This window comes from Takifugu flavidus, chromosome 6, assembly GCF_003711565.1.
Source record: "Takifugu flavidus isolate HTHZ2018 chromosome 6, ASM371156v2, whole genome shotgun sequence".
Lineage (NCBI taxonomy): Eukaryota > Metazoa > Chordata > Actinopteri > Tetraodontiformes > Tetraodontidae > Takifugu > Takifugu flavidus.
This window is the reverse complement of record NC_079525.1, coordinates 5,861,817-5,878,964: the sequence shown is the minus strand read 5'-3', so window position 1 is coordinate 5,878,964 and position 17,148 is coordinate 5,861,817. Positions and strand designations below refer to the sequence as shown.

Here is a 17,148-nt window from a genome sequence, read left to right as displayed (position 1 = left end):
TTTGCGATTGTAGCATTTAATATTATTACAGGGTCACAGTAATCCAGCTGCAAAGGAAACAACTGCGACAAATTGATTTATTTGATGCCGTGCAAAGACAAAGGGTCAAATCGGATTTACAGGCGTTTGTAGACGCCCAGCTTAGTCTTGCAGGTAGGGCAGGTGTGTTGTGCATTTCTGAGCCGGTCCACACAGAATGGGATGAGACAGCATCCTAAAACAAATCTGGAGAAGATGGGAGCAAACATCATGAGCCTCTTTAATGCACTTATGTGGAAGAGCTGAGTTAGAGGCTCGCTTACCCACAGAAGAAGAGGCCGGTACACAAGAGGTACGTGAGTAAACCGGCAGAGTACTCCACCTTAGACAGAACTGTCTGGTGGCAGGTAGGACAGACTACCTGCACCGGCTGGTCCCCCAGACGGTCGACTGCGACGAGAAACAAGATTTTGAAAATGCGGTAGAAGTTTTGGTTCTTTAAAGTGAGACACAGACTCACCGACAGGCACTTGGACATTTGACATGGTTCCTGTAATCAATCCACACTAAAGGATGTTGTACGAGAAGGACAAAACAACGATACCTTTGGGAAAATGTGAGCATCATTTCACTGGTTTAAACACTATTCAGCACCATTTTATAAGTTAACAGGTAGATTTATAAATTTATATGCTCAGTTATTAAATAAATTTAGGGCCAGAAGGCACTTATTTTACTTGAAACTACAGCCCTGAACAATTTTAGATATAAAAAAAGTGAGTACTTACATGCAGCAGAGTGTTGGACTGCAGGCAGGACAGTTTTGCCACAGTCCTCCACCTTCTCCGCCCACCTTGTTTATTTCTCCAGGAGTCATAAGATATCCGGAGTCACAACCTAATTACAACCAAACACTAAACAGGAAATATGTGATATCAATTACAAAAAGAAACCTTTTCAGGCCCAAGAGCCGACAAGCTGAAATGTATCCCAAAGCTGTTATTATCAATATAATTACTATAAATTCATTTATTATACCGGTAAATATGCTAATTTCTTCTGACAAATTTCATACTGAAGAAACACATTATTGCAGCTGTTGGTCTATTTAAAATTTAAATGTTTAAAAGCCTTAATAGTTATTGTCTGTATTTTCTTTAATCATTGGGTTTTCTGTCATTACTTTTTGAAAAAAAAACAGCCTTGATGAATCTGTATAAAACATATTCCTGGTTGATATTTTCAGTGGTGGGGGAAAAAAAAGATGAGATTAAGAGCACATGATTGTGCTGCTGCTCCAGATTAGATCTGGTATGTCGCTCTGAATACGGCTCTCAGTAAACATGCAGATCTTTTCTGAGCCCAAAAATGCATATTTGTATTGACACATTTTACTATGGACACTATGTTCCTGCTGATTCCTCCAAACTCTGACGTGTCTAACAAATGAAACTTTCAGACTAAATAGTAGGTACATGCAGATATTTTTTCTTCTTTATCTGTTGGTCACCATTATCCACCAGGCGTATAAATGAATCCATTGTTCGCGTCTGTAAAGCAGGTGTGGTTGGAACAATTCGTTTATTTATTACAAGTTTTAGATTCCTCAGCATTCCTGAATTGTCTTCACTGCAGACATGGATTCTGATTGGTGGGTAGTTTTTAAACACAGCCGACCAATCAGAGGAGAGCAACAATAAAATAAAGTTCCATTGGTTCTGACATGATCCACCAGGTCAATTTAGGGTCACATCTGAAGGAAAGCGTGAAAATTGCTTAATATGCACCAACCAAAATGAGACACGTAAAAAAATCTGATGAAAATGATTTAATTGTTAAAAAGAAGTGTAAGATTTCACATATAAACAACTGCAGCATCTTATTAGCAAATACCTGAATAATTAATAACAAATATCTTAGTGATTGAGTATTCCTGTGAAAGCAGATCAGTGTTAACAGAAAAGAACGTATTTCCTTTCAAAAAGCCAAAAGAACTGTCCCCCCTCCCCCCCAAAAAAAACAAAACCAAAAAGATTCAAGTGCTGTCAGGCCCGCCTGTGGATTGGTGAGCAGATTCTTCAGAACTGAACGGGTCTCCTCTTCATCAGGAGCCCTCTCTCTTGCAACCACTGATTCAAATCATCCTTTCACCTTCCTTTCACGCCTGACCTTTTTTGAGACTTGGTCAGGAAAGGAAAAGGTGAGAGGTGCTGATGCCACAGGCCCCCGGTATGGTTGAAAGCTTTTCCACAAACAGCATCGCATCCGAGGAGTTTGATTTGGACATTTGGCACTTTGGCACATCTCTGGACCAGTCTCTTCCTAAAAGTGGATAAATCCATTATTCCTCAATGCATCCTCATTTAGCAGCATCCTGACAGATCACCACTGTCAGTTTTATAATAAATGTATTCCTGGTGGGTTCAAGTGACCTTATCACAGCTTCTTCAGGTCCTGTTCCTAACCCTGATGTCAGGAAGCCATGTGACTTATTTGTTGTTCTTTCTCTTTCCTTTCCTCCTCCACCTGCTCTTTGGCCTCTGACCTGTCCTTCAGTGCCGCCAGCAGGACTCGGAGCAGGGCGTTCTCATTTAGCAGGCTTTCGGACGTGTCCGACAGCTCCTGCAGCCTCCTCACCGCCTCCACCAGCTGCCGGCTCTTCTCGCGGTGCTGTTCCTCCAGGCTCTCCCTTTCTTGTTTTAGCTTAGCATTCTGGGCCTCTAAGCTACGAGTATCAAATTTTAGGCGCCTGTTGTCGCGCCACAGCTGCGCCAGCTGTTGGGAGAGGCGTTCACGGGCGTGGCGAAGAGCCTGGACCTCACGATGGAGGGTGAGGAACTCCGCACGGAAGAGGGCGTCAGGTCCAGAAGCCCATGCTTCAACAGAAGCTGCCATCGGTTTGTCTGCGTACTGCACAGAGCCGGAGTGCTGCAGGATGAAGCGAAGGAGGTTGGGTAAAGTGATGAGAAGGTCGTCAGGATACTTCACGCTGAAATGTTTTCTGAAATAGGAGCCCGAACAAGGAGACGGTGAGAACAGAGCACTTATGAACAGGGCATTTCGTCTCAAAGGGGTGTGATGGCAGGTAATTGACACTAGAGGGTTTAATAGAACTTCCGATAAGTTGTGTTAGAATTCTATAAACTGACTCGGCCAGCTTCACTGATGCTGGTGTCATTACACTAATGTCGCACTCTGGGTGTTTCTCACCTGTATTTGGGAAACAGAAGAATAGAAGGAACGTGATCCACCATGAACTCCCAAGGAAGGTCGTTCCGTGCAACATTCACCCTGTATTCAAAACACATCCCACCATGTTTAGAACAGGGTCGGGGTTAAAAGACTTTAAAGCTTTATTTAAAACAAAAGAATTCTCAAAAGGCAGCACCTGGCCACAGTGATGGTGCTGTTTCCCTGCAGTAGTCTGGCCAGTTGGATCACAATGTGGTTGAGGGCCGAGCAGAATCCACACCACTGGGTGTAGTAGAAGAGCAGAACATCCTAGAGAAGAACACGTTCAGATCGTTTTGCGCAACTCTGGCGACCTCTGCTGGCGGAATTCAATTTCACCTTTTTTACATCCATAACATGTGGCAGGAAGGAGGAGGTGGTGAGTTCAGTGATAAGAGGGCGTGACAGAGGTGGTGCGCGCTGAGGTTCTTCTGGAGGTCTACTGTCCCCAGCCCCACCTCTCCTGACTTCTTCCCCCACCAGATGCCTCTGCAGAAGCCTGTATGGAGCACTGAAGTTCCTGATGAAGGCCTCTAAGAGAGGAGGAGACAAACAGAATTCTAATTTTGGATCCAGCAAATGAGAGTTCAGAGGTTGTTATTCTTACCCAGAGACTCTGTGAGATTGGATGCTGGACTGCGGTGGAGGACATAATGGACCTCGTCCTTCAGGTCGACTATAGCTGCAAACGGGCTGTCTTCAGTCTCGCTGTTCTGCTGGCTTAGGGACACATTCCTTCTGCCCGTTGCTCCGAGCCTCACTGCCAGAGGCCAGTTCAGAGCAACATCCAGCACGTAAAACCTGAGCGTCCTGTTGGTTTGACATCGAAGGCCTGTGATGTCATCTCCAGTGGAAGTGCTGGGCGTACGGGCAGTTCTGTGCACGTCTGGCACTTCTTTGGCTTCAGATTCATTATGACGAGGATTTATTCTTCTGCAGCAGGCACTGTACTGGCCAAACGGACTGTAGCTGCTCCTGAAGTCGCTACATCCCAGCACGGGGGAGGACTCTCGCTGGAGACAGCAGTGTCTGAGATGAGACAGCACCACGTCTCCTCCCTGAGCCATGAAGGGGAGTGTGGGACATATGGAGGAACTGGTTGGGAGTGGTCGGGATGAGCTCAGGCACACCTCACACACGCTTCTAGCGGATTCTGCAAGCAGAACTGACTGGCAGCACGACGAGCTGGGGGTTACACTTCCATCTAGGTTGGAGCTATTGTTCTCACAAGAATGATAACGAACAGCAATGTCCCCAACCTGAAAGATAAAAACAAAAAAAAAGAGATAGATAATCAAGAGTGATGTATCACAAGAACTTTCTTGGACGAGCAAATATCAGTATGTCCCACAGAAAATAAATGGAAAATATCAGAGGACCTCAGACTGAACCCTGGGGTGCACCAGAGCAGAGGATCACTATCAACCTGGGTGTGGATCCCTCCAGCCCTGCTCACCTGCTGCAGAACTGGATTGGAGCTGGACCCAAGAGGATTGTGTTCCAGGAAGAGCAACAATGCTGGGCCTTTATTCAGCTCCCGCTCCAGGAGGCGGGACTTTGTTCCAGGAGGCTGCAGCCACCGAAGGACGTCTTCGTGATGCTCAAACACCCAGTTGCAAATGGATTCTGAGGTAAAGTTGCGTTCGCTTCGAGGGAAAATCTGCAAGTACAAAACATCTGAGCTCTTTTGAATCATACAACATCGTACATACATGCAGAGACTTTAGTAAACTCAATAAAAAAGTTTCTCTTGAATTTGTAGGCCTTCTTTCATGAAGTGCTGACTCACCAAAGAGGAGTTTAATCTTCTGGAAAGGTAAACTGATTCATCGTCTCTCAGAGAAAGGACCTCGGCGACCTGTTTATTCGTGACAACGCCAAAGAGAGCGACACCACGGAAATCTGCTCCAGAGGACAAAAATAAAATAAATTAAAAGGTGAGAAGTTTTTGCTTTTTTAATCACCTCTTCACACCCTTCAACCTTCCTGAAATAAAAGCTATTTCATGATTAAAATCAGCAAACATCCCGAGGCACCTTGCATTTTTATGTATGTAATATAATTAAAACTGAAGACTGAAGCCATCTGTCTGCTGTAGTGTCATCATCTTACCCCTTTTGAGGGCCTGAAGGGCAGACAGCAGATACGTGATGTACCCCGGTGGTTGAGGGGAGGAGTTAAACTGGAAGAAACCCACCACTCGAGGCTACACAGTAGAGACAGCGGGTAGACAATATCAAACACACACCAATTCCAAAGGCACGCCCTTTCAATACATAGAAATGTTGTGTGTACTTTTCAGAAATTATTAGCAACTTGCAGAGTCAGGACGTCATACCTCATGATTGGAGAGGAACTCTTTAAGCCTGGCTGTGGATGGGAGGTAAGTCAAAGGTGTGATGACCCTGAGGATGAAACTTTCCATGTACGGAGCCACAAATGGACCCCTGTACTCTATAGGCCCAAACCTGCAGAACACAGAACAACAATGTTATAAAATGTTTCCAGTCGTTTTCAAACCGCGGCTGAAGTTGCGTCAAGATTGTGTTCAATAGAAAAACTCGATGAGAGCGAGGGTTCTCTGTATCACCTCCGGTAAAACAGATGGATGCTCGGGTACTGAAAAAAGTGATTCTGCTTCCTGCATTTCCCCTGACTCCACCAGCAGTTCACAGCCACAAACTGCACCTGTTTCAGAGGAGACGAACATGTCAGTGGTGGTCTGACAGGGCGCCGGCAACCGTTGCTAGGCTTGTTGTGGCTTCAGTTGCGTGTTACCTGTCTGGCCAGCTTCTTAGCAACCTGCTGCAACTCCTGCCGGGCTGCCATCGAGTGAGCGCACCACGGTGCATAGAAGAATATGAGCGACACCTCCGCCATGCTCCTAAGACGCTCCACCTGGTCTATCTGACCCAAGTAGAGGTCGACCACAGGGGCATCGTGAGCGAAGAACCGCACCGGTGGTCGAGGTGGTGCCACCACATTCTTAGCCCGGCTGCAAAGAGACGTGATCTCAGTGTGATTTGCAGTAAAATGGCACTCAAAGTCAAGAGGCAGGGAGTGCCTCACATCATTTGTTTGTAATTTGCTTCAAGTTTCAATCTTGCTGGCATCACTAAAATAAGAAATCCGTTTTCCTCCTTAGTGCAAGCTAGTTGTGGATGACATAAGATGTCATACTGGCTGTCAAAAAAAGTATCTTAAAGTGTCAGAACTTTGACTCAGCAAAGACAAAAAGAGTCTCCTGGTTACAGTCCAAACTTTTATTTGCTTTAATATTAAAGTTACCAGTTCTACTGGCCTCTCACGTAATCATCAAACAACAGAGGAGAAGCAGGATGTGTCTAAGATATTGCTTCAGGATTCAGTCGTCACAGCTGGAGACTAGTTTGAAGTTGATCTAAAATTCTGATCCATCCAGCAACGTGGTTAATCCTCTTATCATACAGTCCACGTCAGTTTGTAATCAGGTGCACGACCTGAACAGAAGCTACAACTACACTGTAACAAGGAGCGGCTGATTTACCTTCAGCAATGTTACATCGTTGCCATTCAGAATGTGACACATGTACTGTACTGTCATGATATCCAAAAGGTAAAGCTGTTTACGCTTCAGACTGTTACCTGCAAGTAAACTTGATGGCCAGGACGAGCAGGACGCCGAGCACGATGGTGCCGCAAAGCAGACCCGGTCTCCGGGCCATCAGAATCAGCAACTGCCGGAGAGACTGTCGCACCCGGCGCAGCATTACAGGCAGTCTTCGGCTCTCCGTCCCATTTATAGGCCCCGGCTCCTGCCCAACACGTCCATATGACAAACAGAGGCGGGAAGGAAGAGCCGTTTGACTGAGATCAAAGCGAACCTGGATTGGACATCGACGCTGTTAGTCTTCAAAGCATTCATGCACAGTTAGACCAACCTTTCTTCCCCACGTAGTCTTTTCACTTCCGCAACAATGACCCAAGAGACAGGGGCTAAAGTACCGCCAAATGGTTAAGAAGTAGAATCACCTCCAACATCAGCTTTAACCGTGCAAATAAAACACACTGCAGCTGCTTGTGTAGTTATTCTCTCTCTGTTAAATTACCCAAGCCAACTACTGATTTAAGTTGGGGTTCTTTTCGCGCCCTTTTCAATTTTTCGTTATTGAGTTGTACATGCTTTTTTGAGACAATCTCTAAATCGTTTAAACCGTGAACGCTTGAGGGTACCGTAACTCTCCACTGGAGGGCGCAAAAGACCACTACTTTATTGACAAAACAATTAAACTTTATTCATAATATATACGTAAGCATAGTTGCACTGTGTAAACGTAGTTATCGCACATTTATCTGTGCAATTAATATTTTAACAAATACGCCAACACATTTTTATGATCAAATAATTTTATTTTCAAACACACGATTGATTTGTTTTATTCATATTTTTTGTTAAACTTTGGATGGTTTATGGCCAGATGGTTAACATGAAATAATAAAGTTTCAAGCTCAGATAAGGCGTATCAATTACCGATCTGCTGGCACCGACTGCCCACTGCACCACTTACCCACCCGCAGATGAATAAAGGGAATACCGGCTGATTTTTATTTTTACAAAGTTGTGTAAAATCACAACACAGGCATCTAAAACATGGAGGAGTGCTAGTCTGCAGTAGCATAAAATGAAAATAGTGAAGACAAGAAGCCACAATATACATGCAAAAATATATATTTGCAATTCATCACTGTACATCATATACAGTACATGATTCTGAAACATTAAAAGATTATCTAATTAGTTGAACAATGATGACAATTATGATTAATAGACTTTAAGTGTTTACACAATAATCAAGGTTAATTGAATGTCTAGATAAATAATTGAAAGCTCAATATTCAGCAAACAGCTTTGCTGAATATTATTTTTCATTCATCAAATTTTCTGGTAACTATTAATTATTCTTTAAATGCTTATTTTGTTAATACCGAAAGCTCAACAGCTCTTTCTGCTCGACCTCTGTCTTGGATGGCTGAGAGAAGAGTTGACCTGACAGAGTGATGCAGATGACCCAGCAGCAGCAGAGGGCAATGAGTTACTCCTCATCACAGCTGATTCCCACTTAAAGAACTCACATCCCTTCTGGACCTTTCCTACTCCTCCCGAACGCCGAACCGGACAACAGAAGAAGCCCCGCCCGTGGTTTGGTCCACCGTTGGATACAAGCTGCCGCTTTGCTCGACGTCCACAGGAACAGAGCGGAGATGTGACCCTCTGGCCCCCAGTTAATGAACAGTTGCTCCGTGCGCAGAGAATGTTGGCTGACACAGACGTAAGGACGCCTTTTGTGGCGCAAAAGGAGTCTCTGGAGGGTTTGACGGGGTCAGCATAGATGCTAAACGAAGACTTTGGCGTTTGATTGAAGTGAGAAACTGTCACTTTGGGCGTAGCAAACAAGGGATTAGGGCTGGAGGTCTTTTCAGACAAGAGGGTGTTTGTTTTTGAGTTCCTATGGGGTAATTGAGACTTTTCTTGTACCTTCGTGAAGATTTTTAGTCCTGTTTTCAGTTGGTTCAGGTTGGAGGCTTGAGTAACACTTTTAGGAGCAACTGGTTGTTTGAACTTTGATTGCTGCCTGATCTTATTCACATTATTACACCTGTTAACCTGGGATGTAAATGACTTTGTAGCCAGAGACATAAGTGCAGATTTACTGGTCATCCTTTGATGTTTAAGCTTATTTTTACTCACTGTTTCTCTCATAATATCCAATAACGAAGCCGAAGAAGCTGTATTATCAGATTCTTCCCATAAATATCCTTTAGCATCAAAATCAGATTCTCCGCTGTTGATGTCATCACTGTTTTCCAACAACACATCGTCGTATGAACCACACCTTTCCTCTGTTTCCAAAGCAAACACGTCGGCATTCTCCTCTTCACCCACCACCCTCGGTGCTTCTCTTTTTTCTGAAGGTTGGTTTAAATGATCCGGACTGGAAAGGCAGCTCACGGTGGTGGAACACAGAACCAGGCTGTTGTTTTTGTGTGGCGCGGGTCCATTTCTCACCATCACAGAGCTTCCCCCGGGCATCACAGAGGTGCCGCAGAGAAGCGTCTTTGGCGAGACCAAAGTCTGACAGGTGGAATTCAGTCCATGAGCGCAGTTGGTCTTTAAGTCCAAATCCCTGGAAAATGACAGCTTGTCAGTGTTAAGGGCTTCTTCCCTTTTACGTGGTTTTGGGTTTTCTTCCTTGTCGTCTCCAGCTGTGTTTCCACAAATGTGTTTGACCACTGATGGAGCCTACGGGAGGACAAAAGGAGATCTAGTTAAGATGCACAATTGCTTTTGGTTGAAATTTCTTGGTGAAACAAATTGTCAACAGTTTGATGTCCATGTTAATGAATAAAAGTCAGTGCTCACAATGTTGTGTCAAAAGAAGAGAAATATTTATTAACATCAGAAAGATTCACATATTTAAAACCATTATAGAGTTCCAGGATATTTAATCCTAACAGCCACACAGGTCAGAGGTCAGGAGCAGGGCAGCACCATTGGATGACGGCCACTCACCCTCGTTAGGCTCCTGGTGACCTTCATCACACATCCGTCTCTCATCATCCTCGCTGCCAACTGAGCTGTGTTTCGGGCATCGTCCAAACCTGAGGAGATGAAAAACAAGATGAGTTTACAGTTCCACAAGCGAAGTAATTTGTAATGAGTCAGAACAACATTTACTAAACACCAGAGTGTTCTCTTCCTGCAAACTGGATTCCCAGATCCTGTAATGCGCCTTTCAGTCCTTTGGGTTTCCTGTCATAAAACAGCTGAAAAATGCAAACAATTCAGTCCCGCAACAAAGTGTAAACACAAACAACCCAAAGGCAGCTACATACCCTGTAAGTGCCTCTCAGGTCTATCCAGCTGTTGAGCACATCGGGCTTATGGATCTGTTTGCGTCTGCACTCGTACTGCAGACAAACCCCCAGATCCCAGTCTGATATGAAACACGCACGGTTAATTAATCCAGTCTTATAGTTTCATTCCTTAAAAAGTCAGCTGTAGAGCAGTTTGATCAAAATTTACCTGACCACGTGAGAAAGGTACACAGATTCCGAGAGGCTGCGGCTGCTGAAGCCATCTGGGGATTATTAGGGAAGACCAAACCCATATTCATTTGCAGGTTTTGCAGCCAACGGCTGAACCGCGACATACAGATCTGAAGGGGAATCCCTGCCTCGACTTGCATCTGTGAGGGAAAGTGTAGCACTGTCATTCCACAATGTGTTGCAAGAGGAAGTACATGGACTTGGGGACTACCTGCGTAATCCCAGTCAATTCTGTGCAGAACTCAGAGAGAGTTGGATGCTCTTGAGGTTGAACATAAGTATGAAATTCAGATTCGACCTCCCCTGTACAGGTGTTTAGCAGAACAGCAGGAAATTCAACTAGATAGAACCAAGAAAGAAATAAGACGTTATGGTATGGACATAAAAGTGCAACTAGCATTCTGAGAAAAGGACTACTTACTAATTTCCTGACTGTAGTTGTTTTTCTCTCTCCAGCAAGTAGATTCAAAATCAATCACAATTAGATGGGAAAAAATCTGATCTGTAAAGTGGGGAAAAAAACAGTCGTGGCTAAGCGATTTACGAACATTATTATTATACATTATGCAGATAATAAGCAATTTACGAACATTATTATTACATATTATGCAGATAATTTAGTTAACATACTTGAAACCATTATTTTCTTTAATCCGCTTGAGGAATGACTGCGCTTCCTCAACAGTCCCAGTTCCCTGCAGATATTAGTTTATAGAACAGAAGTAGAACACATTTACGAAAAAATGTTGGACATCAAAGCTAATTTAAATACGCGCATAAGATTACCAACATTACCTGAAAGAAAAACAACAAACCAAAAAGCGTTTTTAGATTGTTAATGATAGCAGTTTTGTACAGCAGTCTATGCTTTATCAGAGGACACTTACTTGGCCAGTTTCTTCGTAGACATGGCGTTTTACTGCATGTTAATTGTTGTTAAGAAATCATTAAAGCAGGCTGTGGTAATTTTTAAAACTACGGCGCGAATTTAAAAATTCGGCGATTAATTCATACGACTGCGCTCCCAGCCCTTGTAATCAATCCCAGAGTTGAGAGAGTAAAGCGGAAATGAACGAAAAGCATTTCCTGTTTCCTAATGTTAGCAAAACAAATGTTTTAAAACTCTTTATATAAATAAAATTGTAAACGTTTGCACACAGACATGATCTGAGTCTGATTTGTAACGCAGGACAAAATAGTGGAAGTCATTTATGAAAGTGAAAGATGGCGTCAATTTTACAAACAGGAAATGCCAATCGGCCAGTTTTATTTTAAACTTTACTACAATGACGTGCACTGCGTTCCGGGTTCAACCATGTGTTTTTAGCATGTAGCCTCTGCGGCTGTAGAGAATCTTCAGTGTGGATTCTGCATGATCACTAACACCAGGTAGAATAAGGTTTTTAGGACACTTGAACCGTACAGTCTAATATCGCGTAATATTTGTACACCCATTCATAAAGTTTGATTTAGCCGGCTGTGCATGTCATTCCATTGTATAAAACACTCCACTGGCCGCACATTGCTGACTAGTTTACAAGTTTACAAAGTTACTTGTGTCTACTTTTTTCTTATATAACATACCTTTAATATAAATAATTAGTACCAGTAATGTACCCATTCCCGAGAGTTCCCGAAGAATTTCAGCATGGAAATAAATCACTGACACTGTGACATGTTGCTATGATGAACCTGTGTATGTAGCATTGTATTTTAGATAGTAGATAAACGTTCACATGCATTGTATTGTATTGTAAAAAAAAAAAAAAAATACATATGATTGATCATTGAATTGAATATTCATAAGTATTTTCGTTTTTAATCTTAAAGCAGAAACTGCGCATTGACTATGGATCCTGCAGCATCACAATCAATGACATACAGCGGCAATAAAAGAAAGAACATCACCCCCTCAGAACATGAGCAGGCCAAGAGAAGGAAAACTCTGCAGGAAAGTGAGGAGAAACTGGAGACTGGACGAGAGTCCCGCTCAGCAAGGATCTGTGCGATGCCTGATCTCTTTCCACAACCAATTACACTGAATGAGCTGGTGGAGCTGCTTCATTATGCTGCGCTGGGGAAAACAGGTGGCAATAAAAAGCCCAGGTAATGACTGTGATGGTAGGATCTTATTTCTCCCCATCACATGAGTCTCTTTAATGCACTTACAGTGCTCTAATAATAATAATAATCTAAAAGTGTGCTGCACATTACACCCCTGTGTCTCCTGTAGCTGGTGCCGACTCTTCCATCAGAGGAAGATTAAAGCTTTGAACGTGGTGATCGTGGAGGGTTTGAGCCAGAGTGACTTTTACAGACACTACCTCAGTCTGCGACACCTAAGGAGCAGATACACCACTGTACGTAACCCCCGGTGATGGAAAGTTACACATTCACATTGTTTGTGCTTGAAGATTCCAATCAGTGGCTTTCTCTTATTTGGCTGGATCAGAGGGTCACCTTTACGCCATCACCTACAGACATAGCATCGGCCATCTTCAGCAGTGAGCTCCCTAAGTCAGACTCCCTGTTCCGCCCGCAGAGACATGGTGAAAACAGTCAGCTGGACAAAGGTGAGCATGTCAGTGTTTATCTCTACGTTACAATAATTAATAGTTGCAGACTGTGTCAAGCATGTTTTTTTTTTGTTCTTTTTTACCATTTTTTTAATAAATAGAATGTCAAGATGATGGTGACCGAATGTTTTATCTGTATTCTTGATCTTAAATTAAGATCGGATGCTTAATTTTTTAACGGTCTTTTGAAATGGAGTGCTCAGGAATTAGACTGAAATCAACCAAAAGTTAGAACAAAACTGCTGAGGTTAATAATATTTACCCTAGTTCCCCTGTGTGTGTCTGTGTTTGTGTGTGTCTGTTATTCACTGCTGCAGCTCTGAGGATTCACCCTGTCATCACTGCGTACGGGACCCAGAGGAGAGGACTAACAGCATATGTTCTCACTCAGGAGGAGATGATCAAGAAACATTTCCCTGTTAAAGGTGAGTTACTGACACCCTCAGCAGAATGCATGATGTGGTGCCCAGGTGTCTGTGATTATCGAACAGGTGTGTGTTTTCAGACTGATTTCCATAAACGTACTGAAACGCTCTCTGCTTTGTCATCATGTGCCCTGACAGGAGTTCCTGGCTTCGAAGAGTTTGCGTGCACAGACAGTGTTGCCTGTGTGACAGACAGCAGCCCACTGTTTGGACTTGACTGTGAGATGGTAATTAACTATTAATAAAGTCAGGCAGTTACAGACTTCCTATATATCCACTGATTCAAACAACCAACACACTGATACAGAGATTCACGTGCACTGTTCTCACAATATGTTTTCACTGTTGTTGTTGCTGTTAGGAGTTAGCATATTACTATTGCACTCAGTCAGTCAGTCAGTCAGTCAGTCAGTCAGTCAGTCAGTCAGTCAGTCAGTCAGTCAGTCAGTCAGTCTGCTGATGTTTTCTTTAGTGTTTAACAGGACAGGGATATGAGTTGACTCGTGTTTCCCTGGTGGACAGCGATGGGAAGTGTTTACTGGATCAGCTGGTGAAACCTCAGAACCATATTCTCAACTACCTCACCTGGTACACACACACACACACACACACACACACACACACACACACACACACACACTGGTATGGCGTTTAAAAATGCAGCAACAGCCATAAAATATTCTTTCCCGTAGCTTCTCTGGTATAACTGCGGCCATGCTGCGGCCCGTCAGGACCACCCTGAGGGACGTTCAGGCGCAGCTCCGGACACTGTTGCCGAGTGATGCGGTGTTGGTCGGCCATTCCATTAACAATGACCTGATGGCTTTGAAAGTGAGTCGCCATCACTCTGTTTTAATACTGGAAAATTGAGAGATTAGAGCTGATGAGGGATAATAACTAAAGTTATTGAAGTGTTTTTGAATATGTTGTTGAGATGCATTTAAATGACTTCTAATCAGTTTTCACTCCTTTGGAAGAGAAAAGTGCCCAGCAGTCCCACTTGGACCGGAAGTTGATATTTGAGATTGGAGGAATTTAAACAAAACTTAGATTTTGCGGTTTTATGTCCCTGCAGATGATCCACCAGCATGTGATCGACACCTCACTGCTGTACAGGAGACAGTGTGGACAGAAGTTTAAACTCAAGGTTCTGACTGAGGTGGTGCTGAAGTAGGTTGTATTCCTGTAACCCCCCCCCCACACACACACACACACACTCCTGTACTTAATAACTAACATTTCTAATTGTTCCTTAGCAAGAAAATACAAACAGAAGATAGGAAGGGTCATAATCCAACTGAGGATGCTGTGGCTGCCTTGGAGCTGGCTCACTACTTTATTAGAATGGGACCTTGCAGGGTAACACACACACACACACCACACGCACACACACACCCTTGTACTTCTATCTTTGTGAGGACTTTCACAAGCATAAATCATCCCCCAGCCCCTTACCCCTAACCATCCCAACTAACCCCCAACCCTGACCCTAAACTAAACCCTAACATATAATCTCAACCTGAAAACCAAGTTTTAACCCTCAAACAGTTAAAATTTTGAGGACCAGCCAGATGTCCTCAATTCCCAAAGTTTTCCTGTATTTACTCTCCAAGGTTGTGGAGCTTCACCTGGAGGAACTTTGGGGTTATAAAGTAGAGGAAGCGTCCCCTGACTGTGCTTCATCTCCCCCACTCAGTCGCAGGTCTGGTCCCCCCACATTTGCACCCCCCAGGTCTTTTTCCCCCACCAGTTCCAAGTTAATGATGGTGTCGCCTGTTTCTGCAGGTTTGCGGACGTACTGCAAACACACGGCCGCTCTGTAGCCTTTATAGGGAAGCGGGCTGACGTCGCCTTGAGTCTGTCCAATCAGGTGTGGCAGAACTCTGACAAACAGGTGAGTTTACAAGTGCAGAGGGTCAGATTTCACTCCTTTAATCGCTGTACTGTATTGTTGAAGGACTTGTCTTCAGTGATTCTTCACTCTTCCTCTTGTCCTGCAGGTGCTGGCCTCATTCAGGAGTCAAACCAAGTGTCCCTTCCTCTCTGTGATCCAGCTTTCATCCTTTTCTGACCATCTGAAGAGGCGTCCCCCTCACCAGGAGGTCCAGGACCAGAGGGTGATGCCTTTTTCCCCTTTCTTCAGCATCTGACTCTCCCTTTTGTCCGCCCCTCATTGTGTTCCATTTGCAGTCGTGCACAATCCTTCGCAACATGTGTGTGGTGTTCGCGGGGCCGTTTCCTGCTGGTTTCTCCCAGAGAGAAGTGAAGCGGCTGTTCTGTTGCTGTGGACCGGTTCACAAGATCAGAATGCTGCACACGGCCGTGAGGGTACGTCTCACCTTCGTTATGACTCACCTGACATTAATGAATCAGCATTTATCTTCAGTCACCGCCTCGCGTCCTCTTGTTTTAAATCAGATTTCGTTATGGTTGTTTTTCTAATTACCTTCTTCAGCTTCATGCAGAGATCCAGTTTGAGCTGCTGGAGGGAGCTGCGCTGGCCCTGGCAACTCTGAATGGCCTAAACGTGCAGGGACAGAACATCAAGGTGACCCCTCCCGTGGTTTTCTGCACCTTTCAGTCACGTTCAAGTCATTTGTGTGTTTCATGCGCGTGTTTTCCAGGTACAGAGGCCTGTTGACGAGTCACTGCTGGACCTGGAGCTGACTCTGGATGCTCTGGCATGTGATCATCTCAACAGCAGTCATCTCTATGCTGTTAAACTGACCTCCACCATGGCCGGCGGCTCACCGCTTCTGCCGAGGTCAGCGCCGTAGACGCCTCAGCAAACACGCCCCCCCCCGCTCGAGTTAATGGTGCTCAGTTCCAACACGACAACGCCTCAAAGACAGAACTGTCTGAGGAGACGGTCAGAGAAACCTTTTCTCACTTCGGCCCGGTGGAAAGAGTTCTCCTGCCCACCAACCCTGGATGCCGCGCCAGGCGGCACGCACACATCCGTGAGTAAAAGGCATTATCGGTCATGGTTGGCAGTCGTGCTCAACATTTGTCGGGTAAATTCATATCTGGTTGTCAGAGTTCAATAGTCCCGCGGACAAACGCAGAGCTCTCAGCTCCTCTGAGGAACTCCGCAAGCAAAACTACCTCGTCAGTTCAACCCTGACTCCAACACACTTAACTTCGTGGGTTGCCATGACAATGCTCAGAGCCAACACTGTGGATTCTCATCAGATAGCGGCAGAAGGCGAGGAGAGCCACACGTGCATTGGATCTCAGGTCAGTTTGGCATCATGAAGTTCCAAAATATGAAAAGCTGAGAGAAAGATCAGTGTTTAGTTTCCCTCTCATTTTTCTTCACAAACCATAATGGGACTTTTTACAGGACCAGGACAGCATCACGATGCTGAAGCTGGACCGTCGCCTTCGGCGGCTCTTCCGATCCCTGCCAGACGGGACCCTGTCTGTGGTCATCCTGGGTGGACACCACAGGTACCCACCCGCCTGTGGACAAACGCTGCTACCAACTCAAACTTTTCTAAACGTGCCTCTTCTTTCAGTGCTCACAGTCCTGGTTTGTGCCTGCTGGAGGTAAAACAAGACCCCCAAGGAGAGACAGGAAGCAGCTGAAACAGGCACACATCAGGATACAGGTCCGATTCCATTAAAGGTTTCACTATTCAGGACACTCTGGTTTCTATGAGGTCATTTATGGCCCTTTGTACTGGCATCACCAACTGGGGAAACTAATTCTAACAAGCTGTTTTAGGCTCAACAGTATTTTTATTGGACATCTTATGTACAATTGTGTATTGACTGAATTTTCCAAGGCAACCTTTAAATAATAAATGTAAATCCTGGATTTGCTTCAGTTTAACTCAGGAAACCACAAA

The 17,148-nt window shown here is 44.4% G+C and overlaps 4 protein-coding genes across 5 annotated transcripts; 1 reads left to right on the top strand and 3 right to left on the bottom strand.

The window, feature by feature from the left end:
* LOC130526910 (lipopolysaccharide-induced tumor necrosis factor-alpha factor homolog) lies at nucleotides 1-844 on the bottom strand. The gene is made up of 4 exons (XM_057034921.1): nucleotides 768-844; nucleotides 500-583; nucleotides 303-429; nucleotides 1-225 (listed from the first exon to the last, which is right to left on the bottom strand). Exons 2-4 carry the CDS (start codon nucleotides 522-524, stop codon nucleotides 117-119), a joined length of 261 nt encoding a protein of 86 aa, XP_056890901.1. The 5' UTR covers nucleotides 525-583; nucleotides 768-844; the 3' UTR covers nucleotides 1-116.
* Nucleotides 845-1,792: 948 nt separating this feature from the next.
* On the bottom strand, nucleotides 1,793-7,155 carry txndc11 (thioredoxin domain containing 11). Of its 2 annotated transcripts, XM_057034763.1 has the most exons (13): nucleotides 6,835-7,155; nucleotides 5,989-6,205; nucleotides 5,801-5,898; nucleotides 5,549-5,678; nucleotides 5,323-5,416; nucleotides 5,000-5,112; nucleotides 4,667-4,870; nucleotides 3,818-4,469; nucleotides 3,550-3,743; nucleotides 3,368-3,480; nucleotides 3,190-3,270; nucleotides 2,412-2,980; nucleotides 1,793-2,301 (listed from the first exon to the last, which is right to left on the bottom strand). In XM_057034763.1, exons 1-12 carry the CDS (start codon nucleotides 6,957-6,959, stop codon nucleotides 2,452-2,454), a joined length of 2,550 nt encoding a protein of 849 aa, XP_056890743.1. In that variant the 5' UTR covers nucleotides 6,960-7,155; the 3' UTR covers nucleotides 1,793-2,301; nucleotides 2,412-2,451. The 2 variants fall into 2 exon arrangements, with proteins under 2 accessions (XP_056890743.1, XP_056890742.1); XM_057034762.1 differs by having other exon boundaries at nucleotides 1,793-2,980.
* A 423-nt stretch (nucleotides 7,156-7,578) lies between these two features.
* eri2 (ERI1 exoribonuclease family member 2) lies at nucleotides 7,579-11,350 on the bottom strand. The gene is made up of 9 exons (XM_057034792.1): nucleotides 11,184-11,350; nucleotides 10,927-10,991; nucleotides 10,718-10,798; nucleotides 10,508-10,635; nucleotides 10,274-10,436; nucleotides 10,084-10,184; nucleotides 9,933-10,014; nucleotides 9,761-9,849; nucleotides 7,579-9,490 (listed from the first exon to the last, which is right to left on the bottom strand). Exons 1-9 carry the CDS (start codon nucleotides 11,204-11,206, stop codon nucleotides 8,183-8,185), a joined length of 2,040 nt encoding a protein of 679 aa, XP_056890772.1. The 5' UTR covers nucleotides 11,207-11,350; the 3' UTR covers nucleotides 7,579-8,182.
* A 188-nt stretch (nucleotides 11,351-11,538) lies between these two features.
* LOC130526816 (RNA exonuclease 5-like) lies at nucleotides 11,539-17,117 on the top strand. The gene is given in 20 exon segments (XM_057034774.1): nucleotides 11,539-11,685; nucleotides 12,130-12,402; nucleotides 12,530-12,656; nucleotides 12,749-12,869; nucleotides 13,190-13,297; nucleotides 13,436-13,524; nucleotides 13,770-13,885; nucleotides 13,990-14,128; nucleotides 14,373-14,467; nucleotides 14,554-14,656; nucleotides 14,911-14,999; nucleotides 15,083-15,191; nucleotides 15,298-15,414; nucleotides 15,488-15,625; nucleotides 15,753-15,845; nucleotides 15,922-16,042; nucleotides 16,045-16,257; nucleotides 16,335-16,534; nucleotides 16,641-16,747; nucleotides 16,816-17,117. Coding segments are annotated over 20 exon segments (2,445 nt in total). The 5' UTR covers nucleotides 11,539-11,668; the 3' UTR covers nucleotides 16,886-17,117.
* The last annotated feature ends 31 nt before the right edge of the window (nucleotides 17,118-17,148 follow it).

What these genes read in the sequence shown, in the direction of transcription:
- LOC130526910 (XM_057034921.1), bottom strand. Translation starts at nt 524, where the DNA reads ATGTCAAATGTCCAAGTGCCTGTCG. An exon ending in AAATGTCCAAGTGCCTGTCG is followed by an intron (nt 430 to 499) that starts GTGAGTCTGTGT and finishes TTCTCGTCGCAG; the next exon opens with TCGACCGTCTGGGGGACCAG. An exon ending in ACCGGCCTCTTCTTCTGTGG is followed by an intron (nt 226 to 302) that starts GTAAGCGAGCCT and finishes CATCTTCTCCAG; the next exon opens with ATTTGTTTTAGGATGCTGTC.
- txndc11 (XM_057034762.1), bottom strand. Translation starts at nt 6,959, where the DNA reads ATGCTGCGCCGGGTGCGACAGTCTCTCCGGCAGTTGCTGATTCTGATG. An exon ending in GAAGATTAAACTCCTCTTTG is followed by an intron (nt 4,871 to 4,999) that starts GTGAGTCAGCAC and finishes TTGTACTTGCAG; the next exon opens with ATTTTCCCTCGAAGCGAACG. An exon ending in CAATCTCACAGAGTCTCTGG is followed by an intron (nt 3,744 to 3,817) that starts GTAAGAATAACA and finishes CTCCTCTCTTAG; the next exon opens with AGGCCTTCATCAGGAACTTC.
- eri2 (XM_057034792.1), bottom strand. Translation starts at nt 11,206, where the DNA reads ATGTCTACGAAGAAACTGGCCAA. An exon ending in TCTACGAAGAAACTGGCCAA is followed by an intron (nt 10,992 to 11,183) that starts GTAAGTGTCCTC and finishes TAATATCTGCAG; the next exon opens with GGAACTGGGACTGTTGAGGA. An exon ending in TGCAGGAAGAGAACACTCTG is followed by an intron (nt 9,850 to 9,932) that starts GTGTTTAGTAAA and finishes TCATCTCCTCAG; the next exon opens with GTTTGGACGATGCCCGAAAC.